This window comes from Callionymus lyra, chromosome 2 (assembly GCF_982586985.1).
Source record: "Callionymus lyra chromosome 2, fCalLyr1.hap1.1, whole genome shotgun sequence".
Taxonomy (NCBI): Eukaryota; Metazoa; Chordata; class Actinopteri; order Syngnathiformes; family Callionymidae; genus Callionymus; species Callionymus lyra.
In genome coordinates, this window is record NC_141819.1 from 22,072,865 (window position 1) to 22,099,847 (window position 26,983).

General features: G+C 37.3%; 1 protein-coding gene across 2 annotated transcripts in view; it reads left to right on the forward strand.

Moving 5' to 3' along the window:
• The first annotated feature begins 1,541 nt into the window (after positions 1–1,541).
• The window catches only part of skap1 (src kinase associated phosphoprotein 1), a 40,656-nt gene continuing 15,214 nt past the window's right edge, over positions 1,542–26,983 (forward strand). The window contains exons 1-10 of one of the 2 annotated variants that reach the window (XM_087784120.1): positions 1,643–1,732; positions 2,445–2,496; positions 2,599–2,656; positions 3,279–3,384; positions 4,032–4,057; positions 4,137–4,241; positions 24,601–24,681; positions 24,758–24,841; positions 24,911–25,035; positions 26,071–26,134. In XM_087784120.1, the coding sequence (XP_087640246.1) occupies positions 2,446–2,496; positions 2,599–2,656; positions 3,279–3,384; positions 4,032–4,057; positions 4,137–4,241; positions 24,601–24,681; positions 24,758–24,841; positions 24,911–25,035; positions 26,071–26,134 (700 nt within the window). In that variant the 5' untranslated portion in view covers positions 1,643–1,732; position 2,445. Of the gene's footprint in view, positions 1,733–2,444; positions 2,497–2,598; positions 2,657–3,278; positions 3,385–4,031; positions 4,058–4,136; positions 4,242–24,600; positions 24,682–24,757; positions 24,842–24,910; positions 25,036–26,070; positions 26,135–26,983 lie in introns of both variants that reach the window. The other variant, XM_087784119.1, reaches the window with a different exon arrangement.

Consider the following 26,983-nt stretch of genomic DNA (forward strand, 5'->3'; position numbering starts at 1 on the left):
GACCCCAGTTCCTCTTACCTTCACAGGGGCTTTTTGCTGGGAGGCCAGTCAGCCACAGGTCAGCGTGGGGACAATTCTGACATGGGACTCAACTCGCCCTGACCCTCCATCCTTCCTGTAGGGACGTGAAAGAGAGGCACAACATTATGAAATTGATCTTATTTCCAAGTAACTATTGATGCACGACAGGCTTTTCCCAGTCCAACGTTGTAAAAACTATATTTTATTCTGATTCACAAAAACATCTTTTTAGGGAAATCATGAAAAGTTTTAAACCAAAATCTTCCTCAAACATGCTTTGTCTCACTTTTGGAAAGAACAGGGCACATTTTTTTCACTAGTAAAATAAGATATGAGATACTTGTGGATTCAAGCCATGAATTATTTCCCTTTATAAAAAAAACCCAACAACAACCTTTAGTGTCATGCAAATAAATATTTTTTTTTAGTTTATCATTGCATCCTGTTATTATAAATATTTTAAGTCTGTATAAAATGTCCGATTAATCAGCAACGACCCCAACTGGAATATTATGGTATTGACTGTACGGCGGCATTCTGAACTCAATTGTGGAACTTAAAATGTATTTTTCTTTTACTGTACAAAAATTATAAATACGAGTAAGTTGTAATAGCTTTTATTATGTTTTTTGATGGTTTATAAACGCTTTGTTAATCATCTTTAAACTAGAAATGAAAATGTATTTGTTACCTGATATAAGAGGAGACAAGATAAGAATATGTAAGACAAACAAGAGTATCCATCAACTTGTAGGATAAATCAGTTGAAGAACAAAGCAAGGACAGTTTATGAAATATAAAGAGTGTACCTTACACATACATTAGTTAAAAGGTTAGTCATAAGCACAATATATTAATATTTATTATTCCATAAAAAATATGCAGACCACAGATGATAACTCAGGGGCTCTATTGTATTCTGTGAGGCGTACAGAGTCAGGAAGGAGTTATCAGCCTTTTCTTGTCAGTAACACAGAAGGATCAATAAAAGCAATCACTGAGCCCACCACTGTTTTCCCGTGTATTGCTTTGTTAGTCAATCTCTGCTTTTCTCTTGACTGTAGTGAATTTACTGCTCTTTTCTTCCCCGTCACACACACTAAACTGATGCCTCACATGCTATTGCATTAAAATAAATATAAAATGACAGTCAACACTGAATTAGATAGATAGATAGATAGATAGATAGATAGATAGATAGATAGATAGATAGATAGATAGATAGATAGATAGATAGATAGATAGATAGATAGATAGATAGATAGATAGATAGATAGATAGATAGATAGATAGATAGATGAGTTGTCAGATTGTTTAGTCTGTCTTTTAGGGCTTCAAATTGAAGTAAGTTGACAGGTCATACAATAAAGTTAAAGAAATAAATTATTTCACGCACAATTATTATTATTTTATTTTCTACAACAGCAAGTTCTCAGTTTAAGGCCAACGCATCCTCTTTTACTGATGTTCCTGAAGGCAACACAAGGTAGAAAGGCCAGTATAAGAAGTGCAGTCAAGTTGACAAATACAAACAAAGGTTTGGCTTAAAAAAAGGGATTCGGATTAACATTATTTCCTAATTTATTAACTATTGAATTCGATTAAATATTAAGATAACGCTAAGTGTGTCATTAAAATGGCTAATGCGTCTCAACACGTTAGCTTGTTGTTAACCGCTTCTCGTCCTGCATGTTCATCCCCGGAAATACAGGTAAAAACAAGAAGTTATAAACTTATTTAATATATAAGTATGTCTGTCAGGTACCCGTAGAGGTTTACAAGTGTGTATCATTTCCAGATGATGTCAATAGTCGTAGCTAAAAGACTGTATTAATAATAAATGCTAACAGGGCCAAATACGTGAATACTAGCTAAACTTTGTTAGCTAAACTGACAGTTGTAGGCACTATATAGTTTATGTGTTAAATTATTTTGTGCTATTGCTAGACGATATGCGCGTACAAATTGAATTATCTAACTTTATTATATATATTTCCTAATATAGAACATTTTAACTCATAATGCAATCGAAAATAATTAGACAGAATTTAAACAAAATAAGTTTAAATATATTATTATTAAGTACACTTTTTTTTTTACGTTTTCTGTGTTTTTGAATGTAACAAAACACTTGTTTTTGTGCTAAGAAAAACTATCAGAAGCTTCACCAGACTCACTCCAGCTGACTGTTCTATACCCAGATTGATCATCTCCATGGTTACCACCCTGCTGTTACCCCTATTACATTAGTGCTGCCTGGTGTCTCGTTCCCTCTTTCTGCGTTATTGTTGCTGAAATATTTCCACTGCTGCATCTTTAAATAAGCTTATACGCTTTTCTTTGTCTCAGCCGTAACCTCTTTTACTTCTCCTTTCTCGTGAAATCATATCTCCTGACCTGTTTTTGTAAACCACAATATACAGGATGTTGCCTTCGCTGCTCCTCCCTGTTCAGTGCGAATCTAGCGGCACGGAAGTAAGTTTACAGTTTCATGACAGCTCGCCAATGTGGAGACAAACCGTAGAGCTTTAAACTGTTTGACTTAAGAGAAGAGGAGTTCACAAAAATCTCTTTAAGGTCGAGTGTAAGTGGAAAATGGGAACAACGCCACTTGACGTCAGACGGCTTTTAAAAGGTAGAGCCCTCGTCTTGTTCGGTTCTTCGTTGAAGTCTCACGGAAAGAAAAAAAATATTGTAGAAAATGAATTAAGAACATTTCCTACCTCAAAACAAACTTTAAAGTTATATTTTTTCTTAACATCAGTGATTGTTAGATGAAGCAGCCATAGCTATAATAAACGTTGAGTATTTGTATTGTTAGATGTGAACTATGACATTTCATGAGAATAGTTCACTTAATAAAGTTTTACCTTACCTTACCTTACCTTACACCTCCAGTAAATTTGGGGTGTTTTAATTATAGGTGATACCTTTATTAAGTATCTATTTTTGTGTTCTTCATATGTCTCTGAGATAGGTTTTTTATGAATACATGGAAGCATAAAATACGGCATGATCTTGATTGGTGATAAGATTATGTCAAATGAAAATGAATGAAATAAAAAAGACACGGATGGATTTTTATTTGCATTTTTGTGATTTTGTTTAATTCCCTCATTAACTTATAAGTTTATGATTTTAAAATATTTGGATGTGTATCTCTTAAACTTAAAACTAAACAGTCCTAATGTAATGTCAATTAATGGTGTTATAATAACTATTTAAAATGAAAATGTCTTTCCATCTTATCTCAACAGACTGTGAATATTTTATCTTTGATATTCTACAAGACGAGCAGATCAGTGATATTGCTGATGGGTATAGAAACACACTTCTGAACAATTTCAGGCTGGTGTATGAAAGGTGAGATTTTTCTTCTCTTCGCAGATTTACTATTGAGTAGTTAAAATGTTTTTAAGTTTAATCAGATACCTTTTCTTTTGCTGATCCCTTTGTATTGACACCGTTGTTACAGTAAAATCCAAACACCCCGAGTGTTCATAACTCAATCATCACATGAAATAAGTGAATGAGCTATCTCACATCATAAGAAGGCTCTAACAGTAGAAGAAATGTTCTGTGTTATAGTGAGTTTAATTTAGCACAGCAAACATCAACTCTACTTTTGTGCTGCCAGACTCGGAGCTGAAACCCTTCCTGCACATCCGGTGTTGTTTCTACCCCCGAGGTTCTGAACTGTATAGAATCTTTCTGATTAGCTCTCTGCGATATTCAAATGTCTTAACATGGCTTGTGTCAACCATTTTTGACTAGTAACATGCATTTCAAATAAAAGTGATTTGATTGAAACAATCTGACAGTTTCCAGTTTGAAAACCATCGCTGTGGAAACAAGTCTGCTTGTAGGTAACTTTCGAACAGCCGGATGTGTCAGTGGATTCTGTGGCTTTTATGGTCTCCTCTGAAACTTGCAGCTGAACTGTCGACTAAACACATCAGATCTTTGTGACTGAACATTTTATTTCTCATTTCTTTTAATTGTTTTGACAGATTCCCTCAAGATTTTACCATCCAACGTAAGTCACCGATCATCTCTGCTCCTCTCAGAATTTCTTCTCTCTCTGAAGTTAGAAGTTGTTTTCTCTGCTCCAACAGCCTTGTTGAAGGACGACGATGGTTCAGATGACAACCGCAGCTCCAGTTTGGGTCGCTCTGTCCAATCCGACAATTCAGATAACCAAGATGATTGGTTAACTGACTGTGAGTCAAAGTTTGCTAATAGATCAGAGTTTAAAAAGTAAATGAATAAATTTAAAAAAATATCTAGTTAGGATTAAAAAAAAAAAGCTACTGTTTCATCATACACCTTTAAATTGTGTATCCCAATGTAGAAATTTCAAAAACGCCAAAACAACTTCAAAAGAGGAATAACACTCATTTATTTTTCTTTATGGGGAACATTTTTGAAAACTATAATAATACATTTAATTTAAAGCCACATTTCAGAACATTCAAGCAAACTATAAAGATGCAGAAAAACAAACAAACGGTGCACTTTTTTTTTTATGTTAAAGGTTTATTTTAAGGGCAACTGGATTTAAGTGTCTCTTTAATTGATCTTGGACCACAATTGTTCTCAACGGTATGTGTCTGTTTGTACAAAACTCTCTTTTCATTGAAATATTTACATTACAAAATGTGCTTAAGCACTTAGTTTTTCTGGGGAGAAACCTAGTTTACCATAACCACATAATGGTCAAGCATTAAGGTTCGTCACCGCGCGTCATCAATCCCCAAACTTCAAAACATCGTCCTCATGATAGATCGATACATAGATGTGTTACTGACAAGACTTTATTAATCCCTCTGGAGATCTCCTTCGGGAAATTAGGTTCCAGGTAGAAAGCAGACGATAGAAGGTACAGCAAGTTTCAAAGCAATAATAAGAACAAATAAAAAAAGGAACAAAGTTCAAAGAGATAACAAACTGCATATTCGAGAGAAAGACTTCAAGATTTGAAACATGGAAGAAAGTCAGGAAAGTTGGATTTAGACATTAATTGCCCTTAAAATAAAAAAGGTACTTTTGATTATTTTAGTTGCCCCGGAAAGAATCTGTAAAAATCTGTATCGGCCTGTTGGCTAAAATAAGTAAAAATGTGTGCACCTTAGGTGCTGATGTTTTAATGATGTAATTACAGCGTTTAAAAAATAAATTCTTAACAAATAAAGGGAAACTATAGGAATCAAAAGTGGCATAGATACGAATCTTCATTCTATGCTAGAATCTCTAATATCCGAGCGTAGTCATCATCTCCTTGGATAGTTGGTTCAGTCAGCTCCTGTCATGGAACTGATGGTTTGTTGTGTCTGATCTTTTTGTCTCGGCTCAAAGAGGTGCGTGTGAGGAAGTTGACTGACGAAAATGTAATACAAAGTCAGAGGAGACGGTTTATTAATAAACCAGCGTCATATTATCCAACCTTTTTGTGAGAACATCTCCTATAATTGGATCAAATTTTGCGAAATCCCCCCCTCACTCTCTCCCTCTCTCTCTCTCTCTCTCTCTCTGTCTCTCTCTCTCTCTCTCTCTCTTTTCTCTCTCTCCCTCCCTCTCTCCCTCTCTCTCTCCCTCTCTCTCTCCTGATGCTGGAGAAGTGAGCCTGGTGTCTGATTGGTGAGCTTGAGCGCCCTCCAGTGGTCAGACCTTCCTTCTGTGGCCACACAGAGTTTGTGAGTTGTTGCTGAGGGCTAATGCAGTGATTGATTGACCTCCAGTCCTTCTATTCTTTCACAACCGGGTTTGAAATACAACACTGTACCTGAGGGGCCATGTGTGTTCCTCCCATCTCTGCCTTTATCAATCTTTCCTTCCATCTTCCCCCACTCGCCCTCCCTTCCTACTCTTTGGACTTTTGGCATTTCTGACTTCATGTGCCAGCTAATAGCCCTTGACATGACATGCCGCAGGTGGGCATCAATGACTTGGCCGCCTTGGGTGCCCATCGCCACTTAGCTTTTTTCCCTAATGATGAAGTTGAATTTCTTTCGGCTCCGAAATGTGCCATTGCTGTTCGCTAGCCCCATCTGGAAGAAAATATCAAAAAAGAGTTTATTTCAGAAGCTGCTTAATGAACAGACAGAGGAATGACTGCTGCATTTATTTCTCTTTTTTTCCACACAAAAATAAACAAATACTGGCAGATGGTGAGCAGCTAGAACTATTATTATTATATTTTATTTTGTGAAATTGTAGAATACAAATGTGGTATAAAGATGTCCCTGAAGGCTGCAAAAGCAAGTATAACGCCTTCTGTTGGATTGTTCTTTAAATCTCAAATATATTCCCGTAATTGAATGTGGGAATTATGCAAAGTACAACAGATGATATTTCCCGCTTTGAACAACAAAGTAATTATGCACACACAAAGAAACTTTTTCAAAAAACCTCACCCAGAACAGTCTTGAATGAACTTGTGTAAAGCTACTTTCTTCTTAATCAAAAGTAAAACTACTGTACCTAGTAAAACATATTTGTAAAGATATTTGATGCTCACTAAAAGAAAGATAACATGTTATTAAGTCATATTAATGTTATAATTTGGTCACCTTCTGTTTGTCAGCACCAGGTTTATCATCACAGATAATTGCAAAACCTAAGTTGTCTAGTTTATTGTAATGACAGATCTGTTGCTTTTAGTTATATAATAAAATGTTATTAAAAATCCTGTAAAGATAGAAAAAAATAGTCTTTATTGTAGAAGAAAAACACATCTGTCACATTAAAAATTGTCAAATTCTATTTACAATAAATGTTAACAACAGAAAACATTAATTTAATTACAATAAACTTCTTAGTGCAAAATTATAAAATGTATCCATTCATCTACTTAGATTAGAAGGACTGGTGTTTGCTTGCTTATCTGTAAATTATAAAATTCTCAAATCCAATGTATTATAGTTACAGATGTTGAATAGAAAGTGGAAACAAGTGTCAGAAGATTAATTGATTGTCAATCTTCTAACATTGGTTAAAATATAATAATTCAATATTTGACATTTTATTATTTTTGTTGGTTATGAAACTGCAATATTGATATCGTATGATTTATAATGAATGTGTATGTTTAACGGGTCGGCAGCAAAGTGGTGGGCTATTATTAAGGTGTGTGTGTGTGTGTTTGCCTTCAGTTTTGCTTTGGATTTGTCATTAAAAAGTAATTGAAATTGTATTCTTATTATATTGTATTTTTGGGTGTAAATGTCATCAGACTGAACAGACACTCTAAGGTAGATAGATCTGTTACTAATCTGTTAATAACCACATTTAATGTAAACTAAAATGGATCAACGTAAATATGTTAATGAAAGGAAATATAAAACGTTCCTTTTTGCTATTTTTTGCATGATTTAAATCAATGTTAATAAACCGTTTATTCCTCTTTTAATTTGAGGTTTACACTGAGGCGTTGTTGTTGGAATGAATTGGTGATAAAAAGGAATGGCCTAATCATCGCTGGGTTCTCACCAAAATCATTTCCTAATTCAAAACAAATGAGAATATAAATAAATAAATATCTGAAATGAAAATAATACCTCTAAGATTTAATTGTTTTGTTTGGAGAATAGAAGAAAATAACTAAACAAAAATAATTGAATCGGCATCAGATTCATTACAGATGCGCGTTAACTAATATTTACCAAACATCACATAATACATAATACAACATAATTTATTCAATAATACAAAACCATCATCGGTTCCGTCTCCCAGCAGAGACTTTAAAACATTAATGCAGTGACGTGGAAGAAACTTAATGAGGCCTAAAAATAATAGTAATAATAATGCTTACATGAGTGATTGACGCGTGAAGCGGCGCATGTATCATGGTCGACTCGGTGTGCGATTGAAAGTAACTTACATTTTAAAAATGTTGATCCTTTTTACGTTTCGACAGATATTTTTACTGTAATGTTTGAGAATTCTTAATTTATAGCAATGACATTAATAATAATAGTTATGACAAACAAAGGAATATTGACTTGAGGAATCAACGTTTTTAGTTGTTGTATTTAATAGAAATATAAGCAGATACAGAACGCGTAGTCGGATATTACCGTGTAGAAACAGCAAATGCTTTGCTGCGCATTGTCCTCCGTCCCTGGGTGGACTCTGGTGGGTTGGGGGGGGCTCATGTTAGTGTAGTGAATGGCTTGTGTCCTCGCTTTAAGGGCATGTGGAGTTCATAGTTCATCGACTGTTCAGCGAGAGAAACGATTCGCGGCACAATCAGAGCTGGAGCAGAAACACAAGCGATCTTACCCCTTTATTATTATTCTGTTTTTCTTTTCTGTGTAAATAATTATGCAATTTAGAGAATTAAGTTCCTGAGAGAATAGGAGCGAGAAGGTTGAGTTTCTCTTTGGGGTTTAATTGCATCATTTTTATTTGTGGCTACTGTACACAAAAGGGACTTTGTGACTGTGCGAGGATGTATGATCCGTGGAAATCGACCGCCGCTCTCTGTTCCCTAACCAGAGAGTGAGTGAGTGTGAAGTCGACGGCTGCTTTTTTGCGCGCAGGAGGAGCCTGTGCCGTTTGATGAGATGCGGCGGCGCCGTTGTCTTCAGTGGACTGGCTGACACCAGATTTGTAATCACTGACAGGAACAGATGGAGCTTCCATTGTTAGTGTCTGCATGGTAATGTGAACTGAGTTTCACCCGCCGACCGCCCCGGTGACCCGGGCCGCGCCTGCAGCCTCGTCTGCGACATCCACCTACGTGCTATTTTGGGGGCTCGCCGACACATTTTCCTCCTCCTCATCCACTCTATTACATTCCGGTACAGCTGCATACATAAACAAATAATGCCGCCCTCCGGCTTCGCGCTAACAGACCCCAGGAGACAGCTGGAGTTGTGGGGCTTTTAGCCCTGTCATGCTGCTCGCGGGTCAAGTTTACGAAGTCCAAATGGCCTGTTTGTTTTTCTTTGATTGGGCAGCACCACCGGGCGCTCGGGGATGTTTGCCGAGAAGCTGCAGGGATGACGGAGAGCTGCAGGAAGTGCTGGTGTGTCAAAACATTAAGGACAAACGATGACACTGTTGTTACTTTGGCTTCATCTTTATTCTTCAAGCCAATAAATTTGTCTCGGGTAACACGCTTTCACTAAATTCATATTAATAGTCTGGGAACGTGGGAAACACAGGCTTGTTAATATTACTCTTATAATTGTCATGATGCTAGGAGTAGATCGGTGCTGTCAGAATGTTGAATGATTAAATTGAACATTTCAAATTATTGAACTTAATTTAAAGAATTTGTAATGTTAAAATCTACCATTTGATATTATGATGTCAATCATATACTTTAAATCTCATGTTATCATTAAAAAGCATCATTAAAGCATTGTTAAGCTGCATGCTAGTAAATGTTAAATGTCCAATCTTAAGGAAATTCCAGAATTTGTCAAACTAATATTAGATAATTTTCTTTAAATAATTTGGTTTTGTGCATTTAATGTTGATCCTTCCATCTTCTTGACCTCACACCTTCTGACAATGAAGTCAAAGTTTTAAGTTCAATGTTGAAGTGCACAATCATATAGAACCTTAAATACTTTTACCTTAATCTTTAACCACAAAAACATGATCAGATCGCCGCTACACTGGGATAATTATTGGAAGTCTAGAATCTAATTAAAATGCATAAACAGTTCAATTTAATATTGGCTTCACCAAAACACCAAAGACAAGAAAAAAATCAACAACATATACCAGTAAAAATCATGTTTGCCTGTTATATGGAACATGAGGTTATATGAGGTTCTACTAATCTAAAATTGAGATTTAGTTTTAATACAATTGAACAGACTTTGCCTTGTGTATCTATAACTCGGTTAAATTAGTTTTTCATTTGTTTTGGTGTCTAAAGGAGTTGAAGATGAATAAATAGCTTGTCTTATTTGTCTCCTAGCTCAAGATAGTTATGTTTAAATAGGTTTGATTGGTAATTATTATTGTTCTCTTGTGTGAGATGGATGAGAGAACTGGACTTTAAAAAAAAAAAAAAAAAAACAATGGGAAAATTTCCATTAATTATAAAACCCTTTTAGACAAAATACTTTTTTTTTATCCCAAATATCAGCGTACAGGACAATGTTCCTTGTCCATGTCTGGAACTGAAAAGGCGCAGAGAGCAAAACCTAACAATTCTGCGAGCCACAGAGAGCCAGTAAGTTTGTGGGAGTTGTGCTGCATTGCAGAGGCGGATGTATCGCCAACATTTTAAAATGTATAATGATATAAACAACCTTGATAAGTAGTAAGTAGTTAGTACTACTTACCCATCAGTAGTAGTTTTTTGCTCAACCACGAGAGGTATTTTTAAGAGTCGTTTAGGGGAGGATAAATAGTTGTGGACCCAAAACTGACGTCTTTAGGGTTCCTATTGGTCCAGTTGAGACTTTTCTTAGTTAGTTTATGTTGGTGCCCAATACTACAGTCCAATACTGATATCAACTTCAATGAATGGCTGATACAGATCTGCTAATCGGGTACCTTCTTTCACAGGTGTCATGGCGGTGTCTGATGCTTGGATAGTTTTACAACTTGTAGCAACTTGTTGCAAATTTAGATTATTTTAGTTTATAAAGTACCTGAAATTATTTTCCAATTTCGGAAACTGAGATTTTTCTCCATATTGGATCTGTTACAGATCCTTATTTATCCTTATTTATTAGTTCAGACCATATCTTAAATGTATATGTACTTTATGAGTTTTCCTTAATTCTAGTCATCACAAGTCACTGTAAGTTTATTTTCATTGTTGTGTGGGTTCTTCGACTACATATGTTTTCTTCAATGATGATTATCATATCAAGTACAAACTTGTTTTTGTCAGGACGATGACACAGCTGTTGATGCAAGGGTTGGTCATCAGGGACCCGGAAAATGTCTAAATATCAGTTCTTAAAATATGATTCTTATGAAATACTTCTTATTATTATAACCAAACAAATGTACCTTAAGTTGTTCCACACGTTCAACTAGAAATCGGAAGAAAATAAGCTGCTATAATTAGTTTTTACGTAACTTGAGATGACATTTTCTTCAATAGTTTTAACGTCAGATCGTAAGTTGTTTCTTCTATAACGTAAAGTAGTATTATATTAATTATTTGATGATTGAAAATGTGCTGCTAAAGAAGCTTAGATCGTTGTCAGAATGTTGTTTTCAGGTTGTGTATGTATTTGAGGTGTTTGACCCAGTGCTGGATAACTTCTGAAATGTGATATTTCAATCAGAACTTGCTTTGCAAGGACTCATCGACAGTGTGAACTCCAGGACACCGTGCGTGTCGACTGTTGCATCACTCCATTTACAAATCTGGAATGTGACTCTTGTCAGTGATTACTGCAGCGCCGCAATTTCCCGAACCAATTACTGACAAAAGAATACAGCGGCGTAACCAATTTAAAGTTATGTCTGTTTGTCGCCTATTCCTCATTTGAATACGAGGAGCCAATATACAGTAACAGCGTAATTACTGCTGACTGGTAAACAGAATATTAAATCTGTGTTTTGGTGGAAGCTGGAGATCAGGTGACGGAGGTAAAGTGATTGTGCCCGGCTGGATGTTGGGAAGCAGAGGCTGAAGCCAGATGTAGGATTGATGCTCCATTAGAGGGTTAATCAGCTATATTTGAGGACGCGCCACTTACTCAACTCATTGGGAATAACAAAAAAAAGCAAAGGATAATAAGCTGCGTTAATTTCTCCTCCGAGCCCAGCGACCTCTCTCTTAGCCTGTGGTGTCTGCCTGCTCGGTGAACTTTTGACCTCCATGACCTGTCTGCATCTCCAAGAAACTCATCAAGTTTGTGAGAATTCCAAGTCGCGAATACATATTTTTTTTCTCCTAGCACGCTATATGGATTTGGATTGCGGGGAAGCGAGGGATATGCTAATGACTCGTCCTCACTCTCGTCGGCGGCGCTCCACAGAAACAGCCATTACGAGGCAGGAGCAGGCGCTGTGCGTCGCTGCGACTGCTCGCCATCAGGGTTCAAAAGTTCACGCTATTCCCCTTGGGCTACTGTGCTGCTGCAAATGCTGATAGTCTTCTCCCTCTCTCTCTCTTCTCTTCACTGTTTACACTATTAATCTTACACACTCAGCCTCACACACTCACTCACTGGCAAGAAGAGAGCGGCTTGAAGGGGGGATTTGGACGTATTTAACCGAGGGGCATCCATCACCTGCACCTCACTTCCACACTCTGTAGTTTTTGCATCCTCCGTGTTTGAACGTCTCCTCATTTGCTTTGTTTTATTGTTGCCTATAATCACGTCCCTCTGTTGCTGCCGGTGTAGCGTGGCGGCGGCGGCGGCGAAAACCGAAGGGGGAGAACTCGCGACGGTCCATCTGTAAAGCTGCACATAGGCAGAATGCAAAGTGGAAAGCGGGGACGGGGCGGCTGCTAATCTCCCCCTGAGCTGTCAATGTCACAGACAAATAGGAAAACTATCAGATGCGGCGGGTTCACCCAGAGGTTAGCCTTTCCCAGGTACCTCCTGCCTTCACTCCCTCTCTCCCTCCCTCTCTCTCGTTCTCTCTGCCTTGCAAATGAGAATTTGATTTTGCCCTCCACCGGAATCCATTTCTGGAGATGAATGAAGTTTGGATGCCAAGCCCAGGTGTCCCCCGTTGATTTCTTAGGTAAATGGATGGAGATGGGAGGGAAGCGTTGGCCTGCTCGCAGACAGGGACACGGTGGCTCCCCGAGCCGCTGGGATCCCTCTGTTTAATTGTTGCCGTAACGAGCACTTGAGGGTCATTAACGCGCCCTTGTGGAGGTAACTCAGGGTGTTGAAGCTGCATCCTTCTGTACACCAGGAGGGCAGCACGGCTCGGAGACGCCTCTGCTGCCTCCACGCCAAGTGGGACGCTGAGGTTGTTTCGAGCGGCTAATCCGTGCTGGAATACAGAGGGAAAACATTTTTTAATGTTAATCCTTTGATTTTGTTCTTAACGAATGTGAAGAATAATCACAGTAAAAATGTTTTCTAAAATGAAATATTCAGAATGGTTCACCTATTATTTAAAAAAAAAAATCAAAGTCAGCGTCAATTGAAATACCTGTGGATCGAACCCTTGCGACCTAAAAAAATAAATGGTCTAATTTGCACATTCCAAATTAAATGTTTAAATTGACGTGTTTATGATGAACAAGGTTGAATTTACAGCATTATTACACTTCACCTAAATGTGTCTTTATTATTAAGCAATTAACTTGTTATATTATATAATTATAATATAATAATATACAATATATTTAATAATGTCATCGACATTTAGTCCTTCATATTGAAGCTTTTACTAATGGAAAATGTTTTTTCACTTTTACCAATTCCTTTCCTGTATTTTGTAAAATATACACTTTCCTTTATTACTCATTTATTTAATATAGTATATCCTTTTAACACATTTTATTTATATATATTTTAATTATAAGACGAAGATTTAAACCTTTTGTTTTGTGACACATGCTTTCAAACACATTAATTCTATAGTTTACATTTTTAACGAAGGATTCTATCAAAATAGTGATGTAGTTATTCTTTATGAGAAGGAAAATATTAGTCAGAAATGATCAGTGAAAAGTATTTAATTTAACATTTTAAATAAACCACTAATTAAAAAAATAAAATCAGTTTGAAAAGGTAACGTTTAGCATGCATCATGATGTGATCTTAATTTCAGATTTATTTATTATTATACCTTCCTTAGCCATATACAGGATACATTGTATTCTCTTTTACTAAATTAAAGGGTAAAAAAATCACAATGTTCATACGGTTAGTTCACTTAACCATATGAATGACTCAAATATCATCCACATATGACAGTGAAAATGTTAATGTAGAAGAATATGGATACAAATGAAAGCAGAATTGCTGTAATGCGTCGTTGCTTCATGATTAATTAAAGATATATTCATGTTTTAGGTTTCGATGAAACTGAAAAAGAAAAAAAGCACCTATACCTTCATCATTGTCAGTTTTCGGGCTAAGGTTGGTTTAACGACAACAACTTTATGTTTTTGTTAGATGAAACATTTATTTCAGAAGGTGCCATTCAGGACAAAGCACTCATAAAATTCTGATACTATCTCACACCCAATAAATTCTCTAAACCGCCAGTGAGTCACCACACTCATTTTCATAATGACAAAGAACAAGAAGTTTGTTGCCTTTTCAAGCAAAAGTTTACATTATTTTCTTTAAGCATTTTCTAGAAGTTGCTAGAAAGGACAGTGGTTCAAATTCGGTTGTAAATATTCATTTCTTTAACACACACACACTTAAACACACACACACACACACACACTTGTGAAACACACTCACACATATTATATAATTTGCTGGACAAATGGTGAAAAAATCATTATGTTTTTATTAGTTCCTAGTATTATTAAAATGAAATATTAATATTTGTGAAACAGAAAAACAACAACAATTTGATTCAAAAAATATTGGTGTAATATACTCAGAAAAGAAAAAAAAACATAAAAAATATAAAAACCTATGCACACAATTTTTCAATTAAACTGTATTATATATAGTAAATTACACCGTTTTATTTCAACAGAAGGCGGTTCGGTTATTGCCTTAATAACTGCCTTTTTTCAGGAGCGATTGTGCAGCAGATTCTTGTCTTCCACTGCTGTATATTTACCAGCTATTATGGCTAAAATTATAATCTCAGTACAAACAAGTGAAGCTGTAACAGTGCAATAACTGTACATTTAGCCGACTAGGTTTCTCCCTCCAGGCTACCTCTTATATCAGGTTTTTATCACTGATACTGAGGCTCTCCTTTGGGCCCCAAGTTCTCCACCGCTGGTATTTATATTCTTCCATCACTATTTCTTTTCTTTAGCTGTGTCGGTGAAGCCGCGGAAAACCGTCCCCAGCGATTAGAGGATCATTGTATCTGCCGTTAAGCATTTGAATAGTGGTAGTAAATCTGGAAAAGGGAAATTCAGGGTCGCTGTAGTCGTGGATTATTGCTGCCCAGGGGGAAGCCGTGTCATGTTGTAAATTTAGCCTCTTAGTGTTGCTGTCCGCCGACTGGCCTGCGATATCTGAACACGGAAATACAGTTTGAAATTGCTTCACATGGATTGTAGAGTTGAAGCAACACAACTTTTCTTGTCTTTTTTCTTAAAGCAAAATAAGCCATATTCCTCTGGTCACTTTGGGATTATTATTTTACTCTTTTATATCTTGATAAAAAATTTTCATGACTGTAAATTGTAAAAAAAACAAAATCCCAAGTGTCCTTATACTTTTCAGGATTTAGTTGAGCAGAACGGATGTTATTGATGTTGACTGGTTTTCTTTCCCACTTTCAAACATTATTATTTATATTTATGTCAGTTTATGAGTCCTATTTCTACTGTAGAGCCAGAAGGCTAAAATCTAAAATAAATTATTTTTTCTCTGTCTTCTCTGTGATCGGTGTGATCTCCTCAATTTGTGAATAGACTAGATCAAAGTCTTCGTCTGCCTGAGGCTCAATGAAGATAGATCTGGTTTATTTTTTACTCTGAACTTTTGTTGATTGATGAGCTTGAATTGTGATCAGAAGGAAAGAAAGATTTGTCAATTTGTCTTTTTGAGCACCTTTAACATTAAACAGTTTACATGATTTATTTATTTTTTTAAACCATATAGTTCCATAACTGGATGTACAAGGGGTATTTACTGTTTTTTGAAGGGGAGTTTTCAAAAACATGACAAATATTATAGAATAGAGTCATTTTATTGCAAATAATAAGTGAGGAATTTAATAGCTTATCATAATAATTAATGAACTATGGCCATAACCCATGGCAAATGTAATAACATGACATTTTAAATGTTTTTTTAATTGTATTAATTCAACTTGTTACTTTTTTGTTTATTTATTTTTTCCTATTTTTTCTGTTTCCCTTCTACAATGATATTATTGATGAAAACACCGATGCAAACACACACACACATACTCACGTTCACACGCACACAAACACACACATCAGCTACGTAACAAAGGTATGTAAAGATGTTAGAAAAAACAGCATTTGATCTGCACCCTTTGCTTTGCCGTGGCAATTCTACAATTCAAAATTTATTATAAAATAAATGTTGATATATTCAGCCGTAGAAGCTTTTCTGCATGATATTTCAATTCATTCATATATTTTGCTCAAGGATTTTTTAAAGAAGAAAATTAGATTTAAGAAAAAATAAGGAAATGTATTTTTTTTCTCTAGTCTGACTTTGTTTTTACAAGATATTTAGTTTAACCTTCTCATTTTCCTTTAGTTTTAAAAGTCTCTGCGCATCAATAGAAATTATTACAAGGGAGTAAAGCCATTCAAAATTAGTCAAATTCGTAAAAGGGCCGACTGGGCGATGGTGCAAAACAAGGACCATAAAAAGCTCGCAGCAGGACACGACTCGCCTCTGACCAGGTGCAGCAACAAGCACCTCATGGCTCATGTGCGCCCCCTTCAGAGCGGCAGGCACAATAAATAAGAAAAAAAGTCTTAATAAATGCACTATAAGACTGGTCAAGCTGCATGTAGAAGCTCTGTGCTTTCAGAAAATGGATCATTTTAAAACAAGGACTGTTGGTGCAAGTATTCCATTGAGGCTCCCTGTCACCTCTGAAAGGATTATTGCTTCACTGTTGACACTTGCTTGTGTTGAAAATGGCCTGTTTGAAGAAATGTCAGCTGAGCTTTCTGTCTCAACAATTGATGTGCTTTGTGCGAAGAATGGATTTATCTGGTATTTTCTAAGCAATTTTCATGCATATAACGTCTATGACCTCGAGAACCGGGTCAAGGATACTGGCGGCTCAAGTCTTTTGTGGAGTGATGGCTGGGGGTGTTGAGGATGATGCAGTTTGGTCTGTTTGTTAGGATGCCATCCAGGCATGTTCCCCTTCAAGGATAACAATTAAATAGGTACAACTTTTGTTGGAGTGATATTTAAGAATAATTGTATTGTATGTAGGTTTATTTAAATCTGGTTTTGACCAGCAGCAGTGGAGAGAATCTTTGACCCTTCAGTCACAAAGGCGGAGCGTGGCCCTAAGGCAGTGCTCTTTGTTGTCTGATATACCTGTAAGCACCTCAGATCATCGCTACAACTACTTGTTTATTTAGATAGAGATCCACAGTCCTGATTAAAGATGTCTGCTGTCATCTTCTTAAACATACCCTTCATCGTATTAAGGTTGCCTGACGTATCCTCAGAATGTCGCATGTTTATTTTTGGAAGGTGGAAGCGACTGAGGCAGATGCAGACATTTTGAGTCTTGTTTTTTTTGTCCTACCGTCTGGTCGAAGTATCTTGGAAGAGTGATTGAAAATGATGACAGCATTGTCAAATCTGATTGGCTCACTGTTGAAAATAACAAAATGGAATGAGACCTGCATAAATCTCCGATCCCATTAAAGATTATTAGGCCTCCTGAGTCCTGATATAATGCACTGCATGTTTTCGTCGGTTCAAACTGGTGCATTAGGACCCTAAACACGGTTTACGTATCGATGACCGAAGTCCTAATCGAATCAGCTGTGGAGGCGTAGGAGGGAAGACACTCTGCCCTTAACCTCCGAGCCTCTCTGTCTCTCTCCTCCCTCCTGGCCGCCGCCACACTGCAGGGACCCGTCGAGAAAGGCCTCCCGCCGTAATGAGGAAAAATGTTTCAATTTGGGCCGGCCTGCGTGCAGATTGAGCGGCGGGTGGGTGAAGGTGCACTGAGTGGATCCTTTTTCCTCATCAAGGAAAGTATTGCGGTCTCGCTGGCTTTCGTTGGAAGAATCGGCAGCATTCCTGTCCGCATCCCCCTCCGGGCCCGGGGAGCCTCTCGCTGCCTTCTGTTTCACCTCATCAGCAGGGTTCACTCGGGGGTCAGGTCCTGCCCCCCGATGCTGCGTTCACAGCAATACCTCTTGTGCGGAAAAGGCCGGGTGTCTGAGTAGAAAAGAAGGAAAGCATGATGACCTACCTGTGCAGCTGGGGGGTCGTGTCCCGCGCCATAAATACATGTTTTAATCCCACTAAATGCACAATGGTCCGTCTCATCATTGTTGCAGCGCCGCTCTGGTGTATTATTATTTTCGAGGAATGAATTAAAAGGTAAAGTGCTCTCTATCCAATACTCGTTGTTTATTAGATTACTTGTCAATTTAGCTTGGCATCAGCAGAGAGATGGTCTTCATCCCCGTCGCCCGGGCAGGTTGGTGTTTGTGAAGACGGAGCACCGCAGCGGACTGATGTCTCTTCCAGAAATAAATCCATTAACCACAAATGATCTCTTGCTAAACTAAAGTCAGTGATTGTTTTTTTTTTGTTCGGTTGTTATTGGCAATTGAAAATTACAGGACTCGCCGATCTTTATTATGATTATTTTACAATCGTAATCTTGTTTTCACTTAAGTTGGTGCTTAAAAATATTTCGTCCATTTTTCAAGATCAATCTTTAACCATTAAGACTTGAATGTGAATATAGGAATTGGACAATCACGGCCATCATTTTTACTATATTTCTTCTGACATTATTTTTGGTTATTCATCTCTCCTGCAAATGTGTCAATTATATTTTCTGAAAGAAAAATACATTTATTTTAAGCATAGAAAATAAAAATAAAAATGTTGTTTATTGTATTGAAATTGTGACGAGAAGATGCATTTAATTGTGCACACCTTTTATGATACAATATGCATTTTAAGTAACAATACAATTTTAATTTATTAAATATAGACTAACATGTGTTTTATTACCAACGGTGTATGATCAATAACTTGTTTTGTAACAAAGTCATATATGTATTGTTTTCTGAATGAGTGGCAAAATATATCTTCAAGTCGAGGGAATTATAATTTCTAGAGTAAATGCCTTCTTTTTTTTAAATTAATATTTGCATTTTATTTTCTCAATGTATGCAGTTTTGCAGTGTTTACTTATTTTGTGTGTTTATTTTCTCTAACCCCTCTTTAAAGATACCTACTGCCAGATTGTGTGTTACAATTTTTCATAATTCAGCATTTTCTTTTAAATAACAAATTAATATTTGTTTAATGTCTAGAGGTTCTAGTGCACAAATGGAGAATATTCATGATTCATTACTATGATTTAGCAACAGAATCAGGCCTGGAGATCTATTTGTTTATTCTATTCTTATAGCGAAAATAACAGTGTGCTTTACTTTCCCTTCATTTATGGTTTCATCTAGGATCAAATTATTTTTCTGTCCAGCCCATGCAACATTGGTTCGCCGTGTGATAGTCAGATCTCCATTGGAACTAGAATAGAGAAAAAGAATTACAAGCACCAATAAAATCGAATTAAAATGTGTTTTTAAATGTATAATCACTGACTCTTTGACAGCAGGACTGTATAAATATCACAGCAGATACTTTTCTTCATGCCCGGTTTCATAGTTCATCGTTTCACAGCTGGATAAATACAGACAAAGACCACTTGTTGCCCGAGCACAACTTTGCCCTACTCTGATAAAAAAGGAGGTGTAGGGGGTCTCATTTATCTGAACACTGCAATTTGTCACACAAAAGAGTGTGTAGGCCACAGACATGGATCCAATACTGTATGCAAATATGAAGCGATCAAACCAGTTATCATAGCTCTCGTCCTTTCTCTCATATATTTCAACTGTCACTTAAGTTTACTATGAAAGGAAACACTGGACGAACTAAAATAATCCTAAATCATCATTTGTATTTTAAAATAATTTGGGAGCTATTGTTGAATTGTATAATATTGACTTTTGTGGCATCTAAATGAGAAGATGATTCAGCGTATTAAGGATCTGCTGCTGAATGTTTTAGATTCTTTCTTTGAATCATTGTTGTGCGCCTCTATCATTGTGGGCATCATCATCATCAGCATCATCATCATCATGTCCTTCCACATGTTCACCACAAACATCTCTGTTACACTACGACCATTGTAATGCCACGTATATGCGTCCCCTCCGCTCAAGCATTTTCTTTCAATTTTGATTCACTCCCTTTCCAGCCTTCGATTGACTTTCAGCCTAACCAAAGTGGGTTTTAATGAGAGAATACATTAACTCCCTCTGGCCATGCTTACATAAATCAGACTTTTTTTTAAACCGCCCGATCAACTGCTGAGCGCATAACACCATGCTGGGAGAGTGTGAATATCCAGATGAGAGATGGCCAGTGCGGCAAATGGGCGTCGGTTCAGATGCTTTGTTTGTGCCTTTTTCGTCAAAGTTGTGGTCGCCCCAGTACGTGTCCGCAACACTCCCACGGCGGGAGCGATTAACACATATCTTGATGAATGTTTGAGTTCCTCTTTGCAAATACTAAAAATCTCCTGATGGCCTCGTGGAGCACTTAGATTCAGTTAGTGCAACGAGCAGCGACTGCTCACCTTGATTTACGAAACATGTGATGCAACTCTTAATGTGGCATCTATCTGCTTTCTCCGTGTTGGTAATTGCACTCGGCTAAATAGGTTAGGCTGGAATATCAATAAATTGCCATCAAATTAATGTCAATACCCAAGCTGTGGATGGCACTAATTAAAAAGCCGAAAGGATGAAAATGAAGTCGCAGCATCGCCATGAATAATTGATAATGCAATTTATGATTTTTATGAAAGAGCACCGTCTGTGATTCTGATGAGCTTTAATTAGACGCATTAATGTGTCTCTGTGCCTGCACTCAAACACCAGTGATGGTTGTTGGTGTTTCTTTACCGTCCTAAATTACACACCTTCAAATAACGTTACCTTTTAAACATCCGCCAAAATGCTCCTGGAGGTCATGGTGTTTCATTTTCATTAAAAGAAGCTTTGTTAACTATCAGCTAATCAGCGTCTGCTCTCGTTTTCTGCAGGCAACACCCGCCTGCTCTGCGGTAGACTTTTTTTTTTTTTAAACCTCAAGATGCTTTTAAAACATGATTGGATTTTTACTGTTGCAGGTTTATTTTTTCTAGTTAAATATGCTGTAATGTAATTCAAGTGTCAAAGCCACGTCCGGGGGTGCGGGGGGGCAGATTCAAGCAACAAAGTCATTACTATGTGGCCCGACAGATGGTCGGCTCAAACCAGATGAATGTTCATGTTGAAATGGTGACTTGTATGGGTTGCTGCTTTTAAGATATCATAAGGAACAGAGATTACTGCTGGCATGTGACTCATGTTGAAGGAAAGGGATTTGATGAGTTAATCAAAGTAACTCGAGCCTCCAAGAGTGAAAGGCAATTTCATAAACAGATAATACTTTCTGTCACTGCAAAGTGGATCACATTATTCATCAATATCTCAAACAACTTCAACATGTTATGTCTAAGGGACGGGGTCTAATTTTTGTGTTGGTAAACCTAAAGCCATATATAAATATTAAAGCACTTTCAATTGATTGCTGGTTTTAATGCCTGGTACAACTTAAGATTTACATTTTTGTACAAATATAACTATAAGAAGAAGATAATTCATAAGATTTTAATTTAAGAACTGATATCTAGACTTTTTCATGTCTTACCAGGGCTTTTAGGCTGTGTTCTTTTTATTTTAATAGTCACATGATACACACGAGTGACTCACACATCAAGTAAGTTTGAACTTTAAAAACCCTCATGATCAAACAAAACAGTTTTCTGTTTGTAGCAAGAGAAACAAATAAACTCAGGTCCATCACAACAATACCAGCAGTGATAAGTCAATCAAGTACACTTAATGCGGCGACGATCAAAGTGCTTTACATTTCAACAGGAAAATAAAAAGGTAGCATACTGTACAATTCAATAAAAGGTGGTAATTATTAATAATGGGTCATTACCAACTCTAACTGCTTATGCTGAGGTTAGTTTGACTTTATTAATCACCTCCATCGTCTTGACTACCACATGTGATGTGCAGCTCAAAGTTCTGTTTGATTATGACGACAAGAATGAGAGGAATACATCTTTCACCCTCCCTCACCAGAAACACAGAACGTCACCAGTGAAAATGATCAATCGATGGGTAAAGCGAGTTAATGAAACCAGAGCCCAGGAGACGCTGTCTAACAACTTCTCAGAGAGGACACACAGGAGCAGCAGAGATAATAACATGAATCCAGGGAACAGTACTGTAAGAAAAAAACCTTGATAGGTATCTTGAAAACGTACATTAAATCAAATGAAAATGTAAATCAAATCATAACGTACTGCCTAGATGAATCAAATTTGTTTTAAATGATAAAATAATGAAATGCATTCTTTTCTTAAGTAAATGACAGCATTTCCTGCATCTCGAGGTTATACTGCTACCCCGTGGAAGGTTCAAGTACTATTGATGTTTCTGTAATCGTGCGGTCAACGACTACAGTGGTTCACCAGAGGACGGTTAAAGAAAGTCCAGGTCAGCCGGGGCATCACGTGTTGAACACGTATGAGTTTATAATGTTTATGGACCGAGGCAGATCAGAGCAATCGCTTGTTGATTTTGGAACTCCTGATCTATCAGCCACCTCGACCTCAGAGATAGATGAAGAGCGGAGGAAGTAGACAGATGAGGGGATCACAAGTGGGCTGCGGCAGGAAAGCAGAAGCGAGAAATAAATGAAGGGTCTGCTGGCGGATAGATGAGGTGGGGGAGCGTAATGACCACTGTTTGTTATGATGTAGTGAATCAGGTTCTGTCTGACAAAACAGTGGTGAGCACCTCTGTATTTATAGTGTCAGCTCTCGTCTCATCCACAAAGGCGGGCGGATGATGTGTGAGCGGGCGAGTGCTGTGAGGTGTCTCGGGTACTGCTCCGAGGTGACCCGCTCATCTGTCAGACCCTGTGGGGTTCACACATTCACAACCTTCAACATGAGGCATCCTCTCTGCATACTTAAGCAAAGTTAATCTGGGAGATTTTTCCTGAGAACGGCTGCAGAAGTGGACTGGTATTAATAGGTGTGTGATGACGTGTTGCTTTTGTCATTACTTTAATGTCTTTCATTTTTTAAAAGGTGTTTTTTTTAAAGTGCATCATTAACCAGGGAGGCAAATTGAAAGTAGCGTTCCAGGACTCGCTTGCACAACACACACAGAAAAACAAGGAGGCAAGTTAGTGGAGCTCACGTAGCAGCTTTTTCTTCAAGAGAATGAGGAATCCTGAGCGCTGGATCCAGATGGTAATTTGCAACACAACCAAAATGTAACCATCTGCTCCGTGTCCCATCATGGACATTAATGTTAATTGTTTTTGAGACGGATAAATGCTGAAAATCACATGACCTCTTTAGTGGAGGGAAGAGAGACATCGTCTTCAATACTATCTGAGTAAACAGACCACAGTACAGTCCGGCCCGGGGGCCACATGCGGTTCTCATGTGGCACTTGTGTGGTCAGATTAAAATTCATTAAGTTAATAATCTGTTTTATTTTTCTGCTGTATTTCTGGTCCTTCAAATTAAATTGAACTTCAAATTCCACTTGTATAGTAATTTCCTCTTTTGTTCATATTTATTCTAATTTATATTTGAGATCTTTGAATCAAATGTTTAAACAACTTTTATTATATCCTTTATTTCAGATTTTCCCTCCATATTTTCTTTTTCCTCTTTTTTTATTCAGCATTCATCACCCCTGACTTACTTTATATTAGTCAAATCTGTCTGACCTTATTTCGTCTGGTTGTTTTTGTTGAGGGCTCTTTATTTTCTTCACTGTCCAAGTGTCCCAGTCATAAATTGCTGGGTGTTTATAGCACAGAGTGAAATTTGTATTTCAGCTTAATCTGAATTAACTTGAATTGCTAAAAAAACAGACGTGTAGTTTCTTGTAGCCGTTATCCAGCTTACGTCCGGTAAAGAACTCAGTGATCAGTTGGACCACCATGAAGATAATCAAACTTTCTTAAAGTTTAAATAACACTTGTAAAATGTCTTTAAATGTTTAATGAATTGTTAAATGGCAATACAGTCTGTGGTTTGCATGATATGGTGATATTTCTTTACGAATGCAAACGCCACAATTGTTACAGAAAAAAAAACACATTAATGTGAATCAAGTTTTTGACATAACTGCCTCAACTTGAATGTTTCATTTAACAGAAAATGAGGCTTTTATTAATAATGAGCAATATGTCTTTTTCATCATCTGATGAAATATCACTATTCCACATCATTATCCTCTAAAATATTGCAGTCAGACACTTTTTAATAAACGAGGATTGTTCTGAGTTCCACTTGGATAGCGCTTCTGTCCAGAGTGCAATGTGAGCAGACGAATAGACTGCCGAGCTCAGCAGCACTGTAAATGTATCGATCCGGCTCTCTGAAGCCCAGCGGGGACGTGTTTGTTCTGTTCCGTCAAAGACTTTGTGTTCATTGAATGGTTGTTGCTGAAGTTAATTTCCAGCCCCTGGCCTGAGACATTTATTCAAATAAATGAGTCAAGAATAAGAAAAGCTTTAATTATTCTGACACCAAAATCAATGAATGATTAAAAAACCCCGTTTAGAATAGAACACAATGCACACGTTGCACAGTGAGTCAACTGTTGAACAAATATGTGACTTATTCTTGCAGTCGTGGAGGACATCCCGTCGGTGGCTGTTCATGAACTTAAGAACGTCATCAGGCAAGGCTTCTTGGAGAAGAGAAGAAAAGGTTGAACAGAAAACTTTATTGCTGTGTTGAAAACCTTGTTCTGACCAGTCACACTGTTTTTTTATCTGTGTTTCAGTCCAGAGACTATTCAGCTCAGAATGGCAGAAAAGATGGTGTGTTCTGAACAATTCCATCTTCTACTACTTCAACAGTGAGAAAGGTTTGTGCTGTTTTTAAAATTTGAACTGGTGGTCAAGTTGACTTACAGCTCAGTGGCTGGTCATTTTAGATAAGCAGCAGAAAGGATGTTTCGACATCAGAGATTATGGCGTTCGGCTGGTGAACAACGTCAGGAAAGACTCCAAACGAAATTCCTGCTTTGAGATTTCTGCTCCGGGCCAGAGAATTTACCAGGTGAGTCAGTCAATTATTTCTAATTTTTTTTCCTCATCATATGTTCTCTGTTGAAAGTTTCAATTAGAGGCCAATGGAAAACCAACCAAAAGGGCAGGACAAATGCAAACATGAACAAGCAGTTAAACAAATTCTCAAAAGATTTATGAAACAAAAAAATAACAGAATTATGTTTTCCTACCATGAGTAATCCTTAATTTTTAATTAAAATTATAATTGTCAAAGTTACTTCATTATTGGTAGAGTCTCTTATTGACCAGTTGCCACTAGTTACCACGTATTGCTCGTTTTAAGTTTAAGATATATTTTGTCGTTTACATCTTAGAATACACCTTTATTGAAATATCCAATAGTGCAGCTCTATTATGATCCGTTAAATCATGCAGAATTTGGTCTTTGTTTCAAATATGAAAAAACAAAAGCCAGAGACAAAAAGAAAATTTAATTTAAATGATTTGTGAGTGTTCAGGCAAGTCGGGGTTTTTGTGTGTACTTTATCAACATTTACTTAATCATTTATTTAAATACATTCAGAATGTACAGTTAACAGACAGCCCTCCTTGGCTGAGGTAATAAACGGTTCACGCCTGTACAAGCCCCACCAAATAGATTTGACTTGTGTTGGTCACATGAAGCTCAGGCGCACACAGTGTCTTCACAGCTCAATCAAAGGTCTCTTGTAATGGAATCGTGAGAAATCACAGGGACGGAACAATTGTTTGTCATGGCAGGGATACAGAAAAAGAGAAGCTTCTTTGTTACACAAAAACACACTTTAGGTCAGAGACATTTTGCTGATTCTGTTGAAAGATTTTAAGAGTAATAGAGTGTCATTGTTTCATACAAGAGACGCAGCTTGTGTGTCTGCTGCATTATTTTCACACCAAAATGAGTTTTTGTTCTGGGTCTGACTTTTATTTTTAAAGTAAATCGCAATTTATTGATAATCTATCTTTGTTTTGTAACATACTTGTTACTATTTCAGAGCAGTTCCAATATTATTATAATAAAATAATGTTTTTTTAATTCCTTTAGTTCACTGCCGCCAGCCCACAGGAGGCCACGGAGTGGGTCAACCAGATCAAATTTATCCTTCAAGGTGAGATTATATTTGTGCAGTTAATCTGGGCTTTTGTTTTGCTCAGCACAAACCATTTGTAACCCAAATTGAGGTTCAGAGAATGGATGATGCTCTACATTGCTCGTACGTCACCGCCACCCGACACAAATTAATGCGGTGTCGTACCAATAAAAGTGACTTGACTCCAGTTCACTTTTCAAAAATCACTTAGGAAACCGGGAAATAGCGTTAACCTTCCATTCTTCTTTTGCTTTTCAATTTTCGACCCAAGTTTTTGTGAGGCCGAAAGGTCAGAACTGAAGGCGAGCCCTCTATCATCTCAGAGTCGCAGGGGAAGAAAAAAAACGCCTGATCCATCAAGAACATGGCAACGTGAGGCTCCTGCATTTCCTCAGTCGACATGTCACCCAGCGAGTCGCCCACCCTCTTGCTCCCTCCTACTGAGTTCCAGCTTACAGGAAATTGATTTGTAGATGTTCTGGTTATCCTCCTCTGACATTGATTTCTGCTTGGCCCACGGTGCACGGCCGAGGACCTGATACGCCGGACTGCAGCACCCTGTCGCCCGCAATGAGAAGGCTGCTCCATCTGAGCGGCCGGTCGAGACTCGGATACTCTAAAATGGGCTGAGCTGGGATGGCAAGTTGCGGGAAGTAACAGAAACTGGAGAGTTTGTCTTACTCCTTCTCGGTGTGTGATTTAAAAAAACCAACATGGAAATCCAAAAACTAATTCTCAGAAAAAGAGAAGCTATGTGGTATTTAAGGTTAGTCTTGGAGCTGTTATTCAATATCATGTGTTTTTAGATTAAATGTATTAATCCCTCTGGAGGTCTCCTTCGGGGAATTTGATTTCCAGTACACAGCA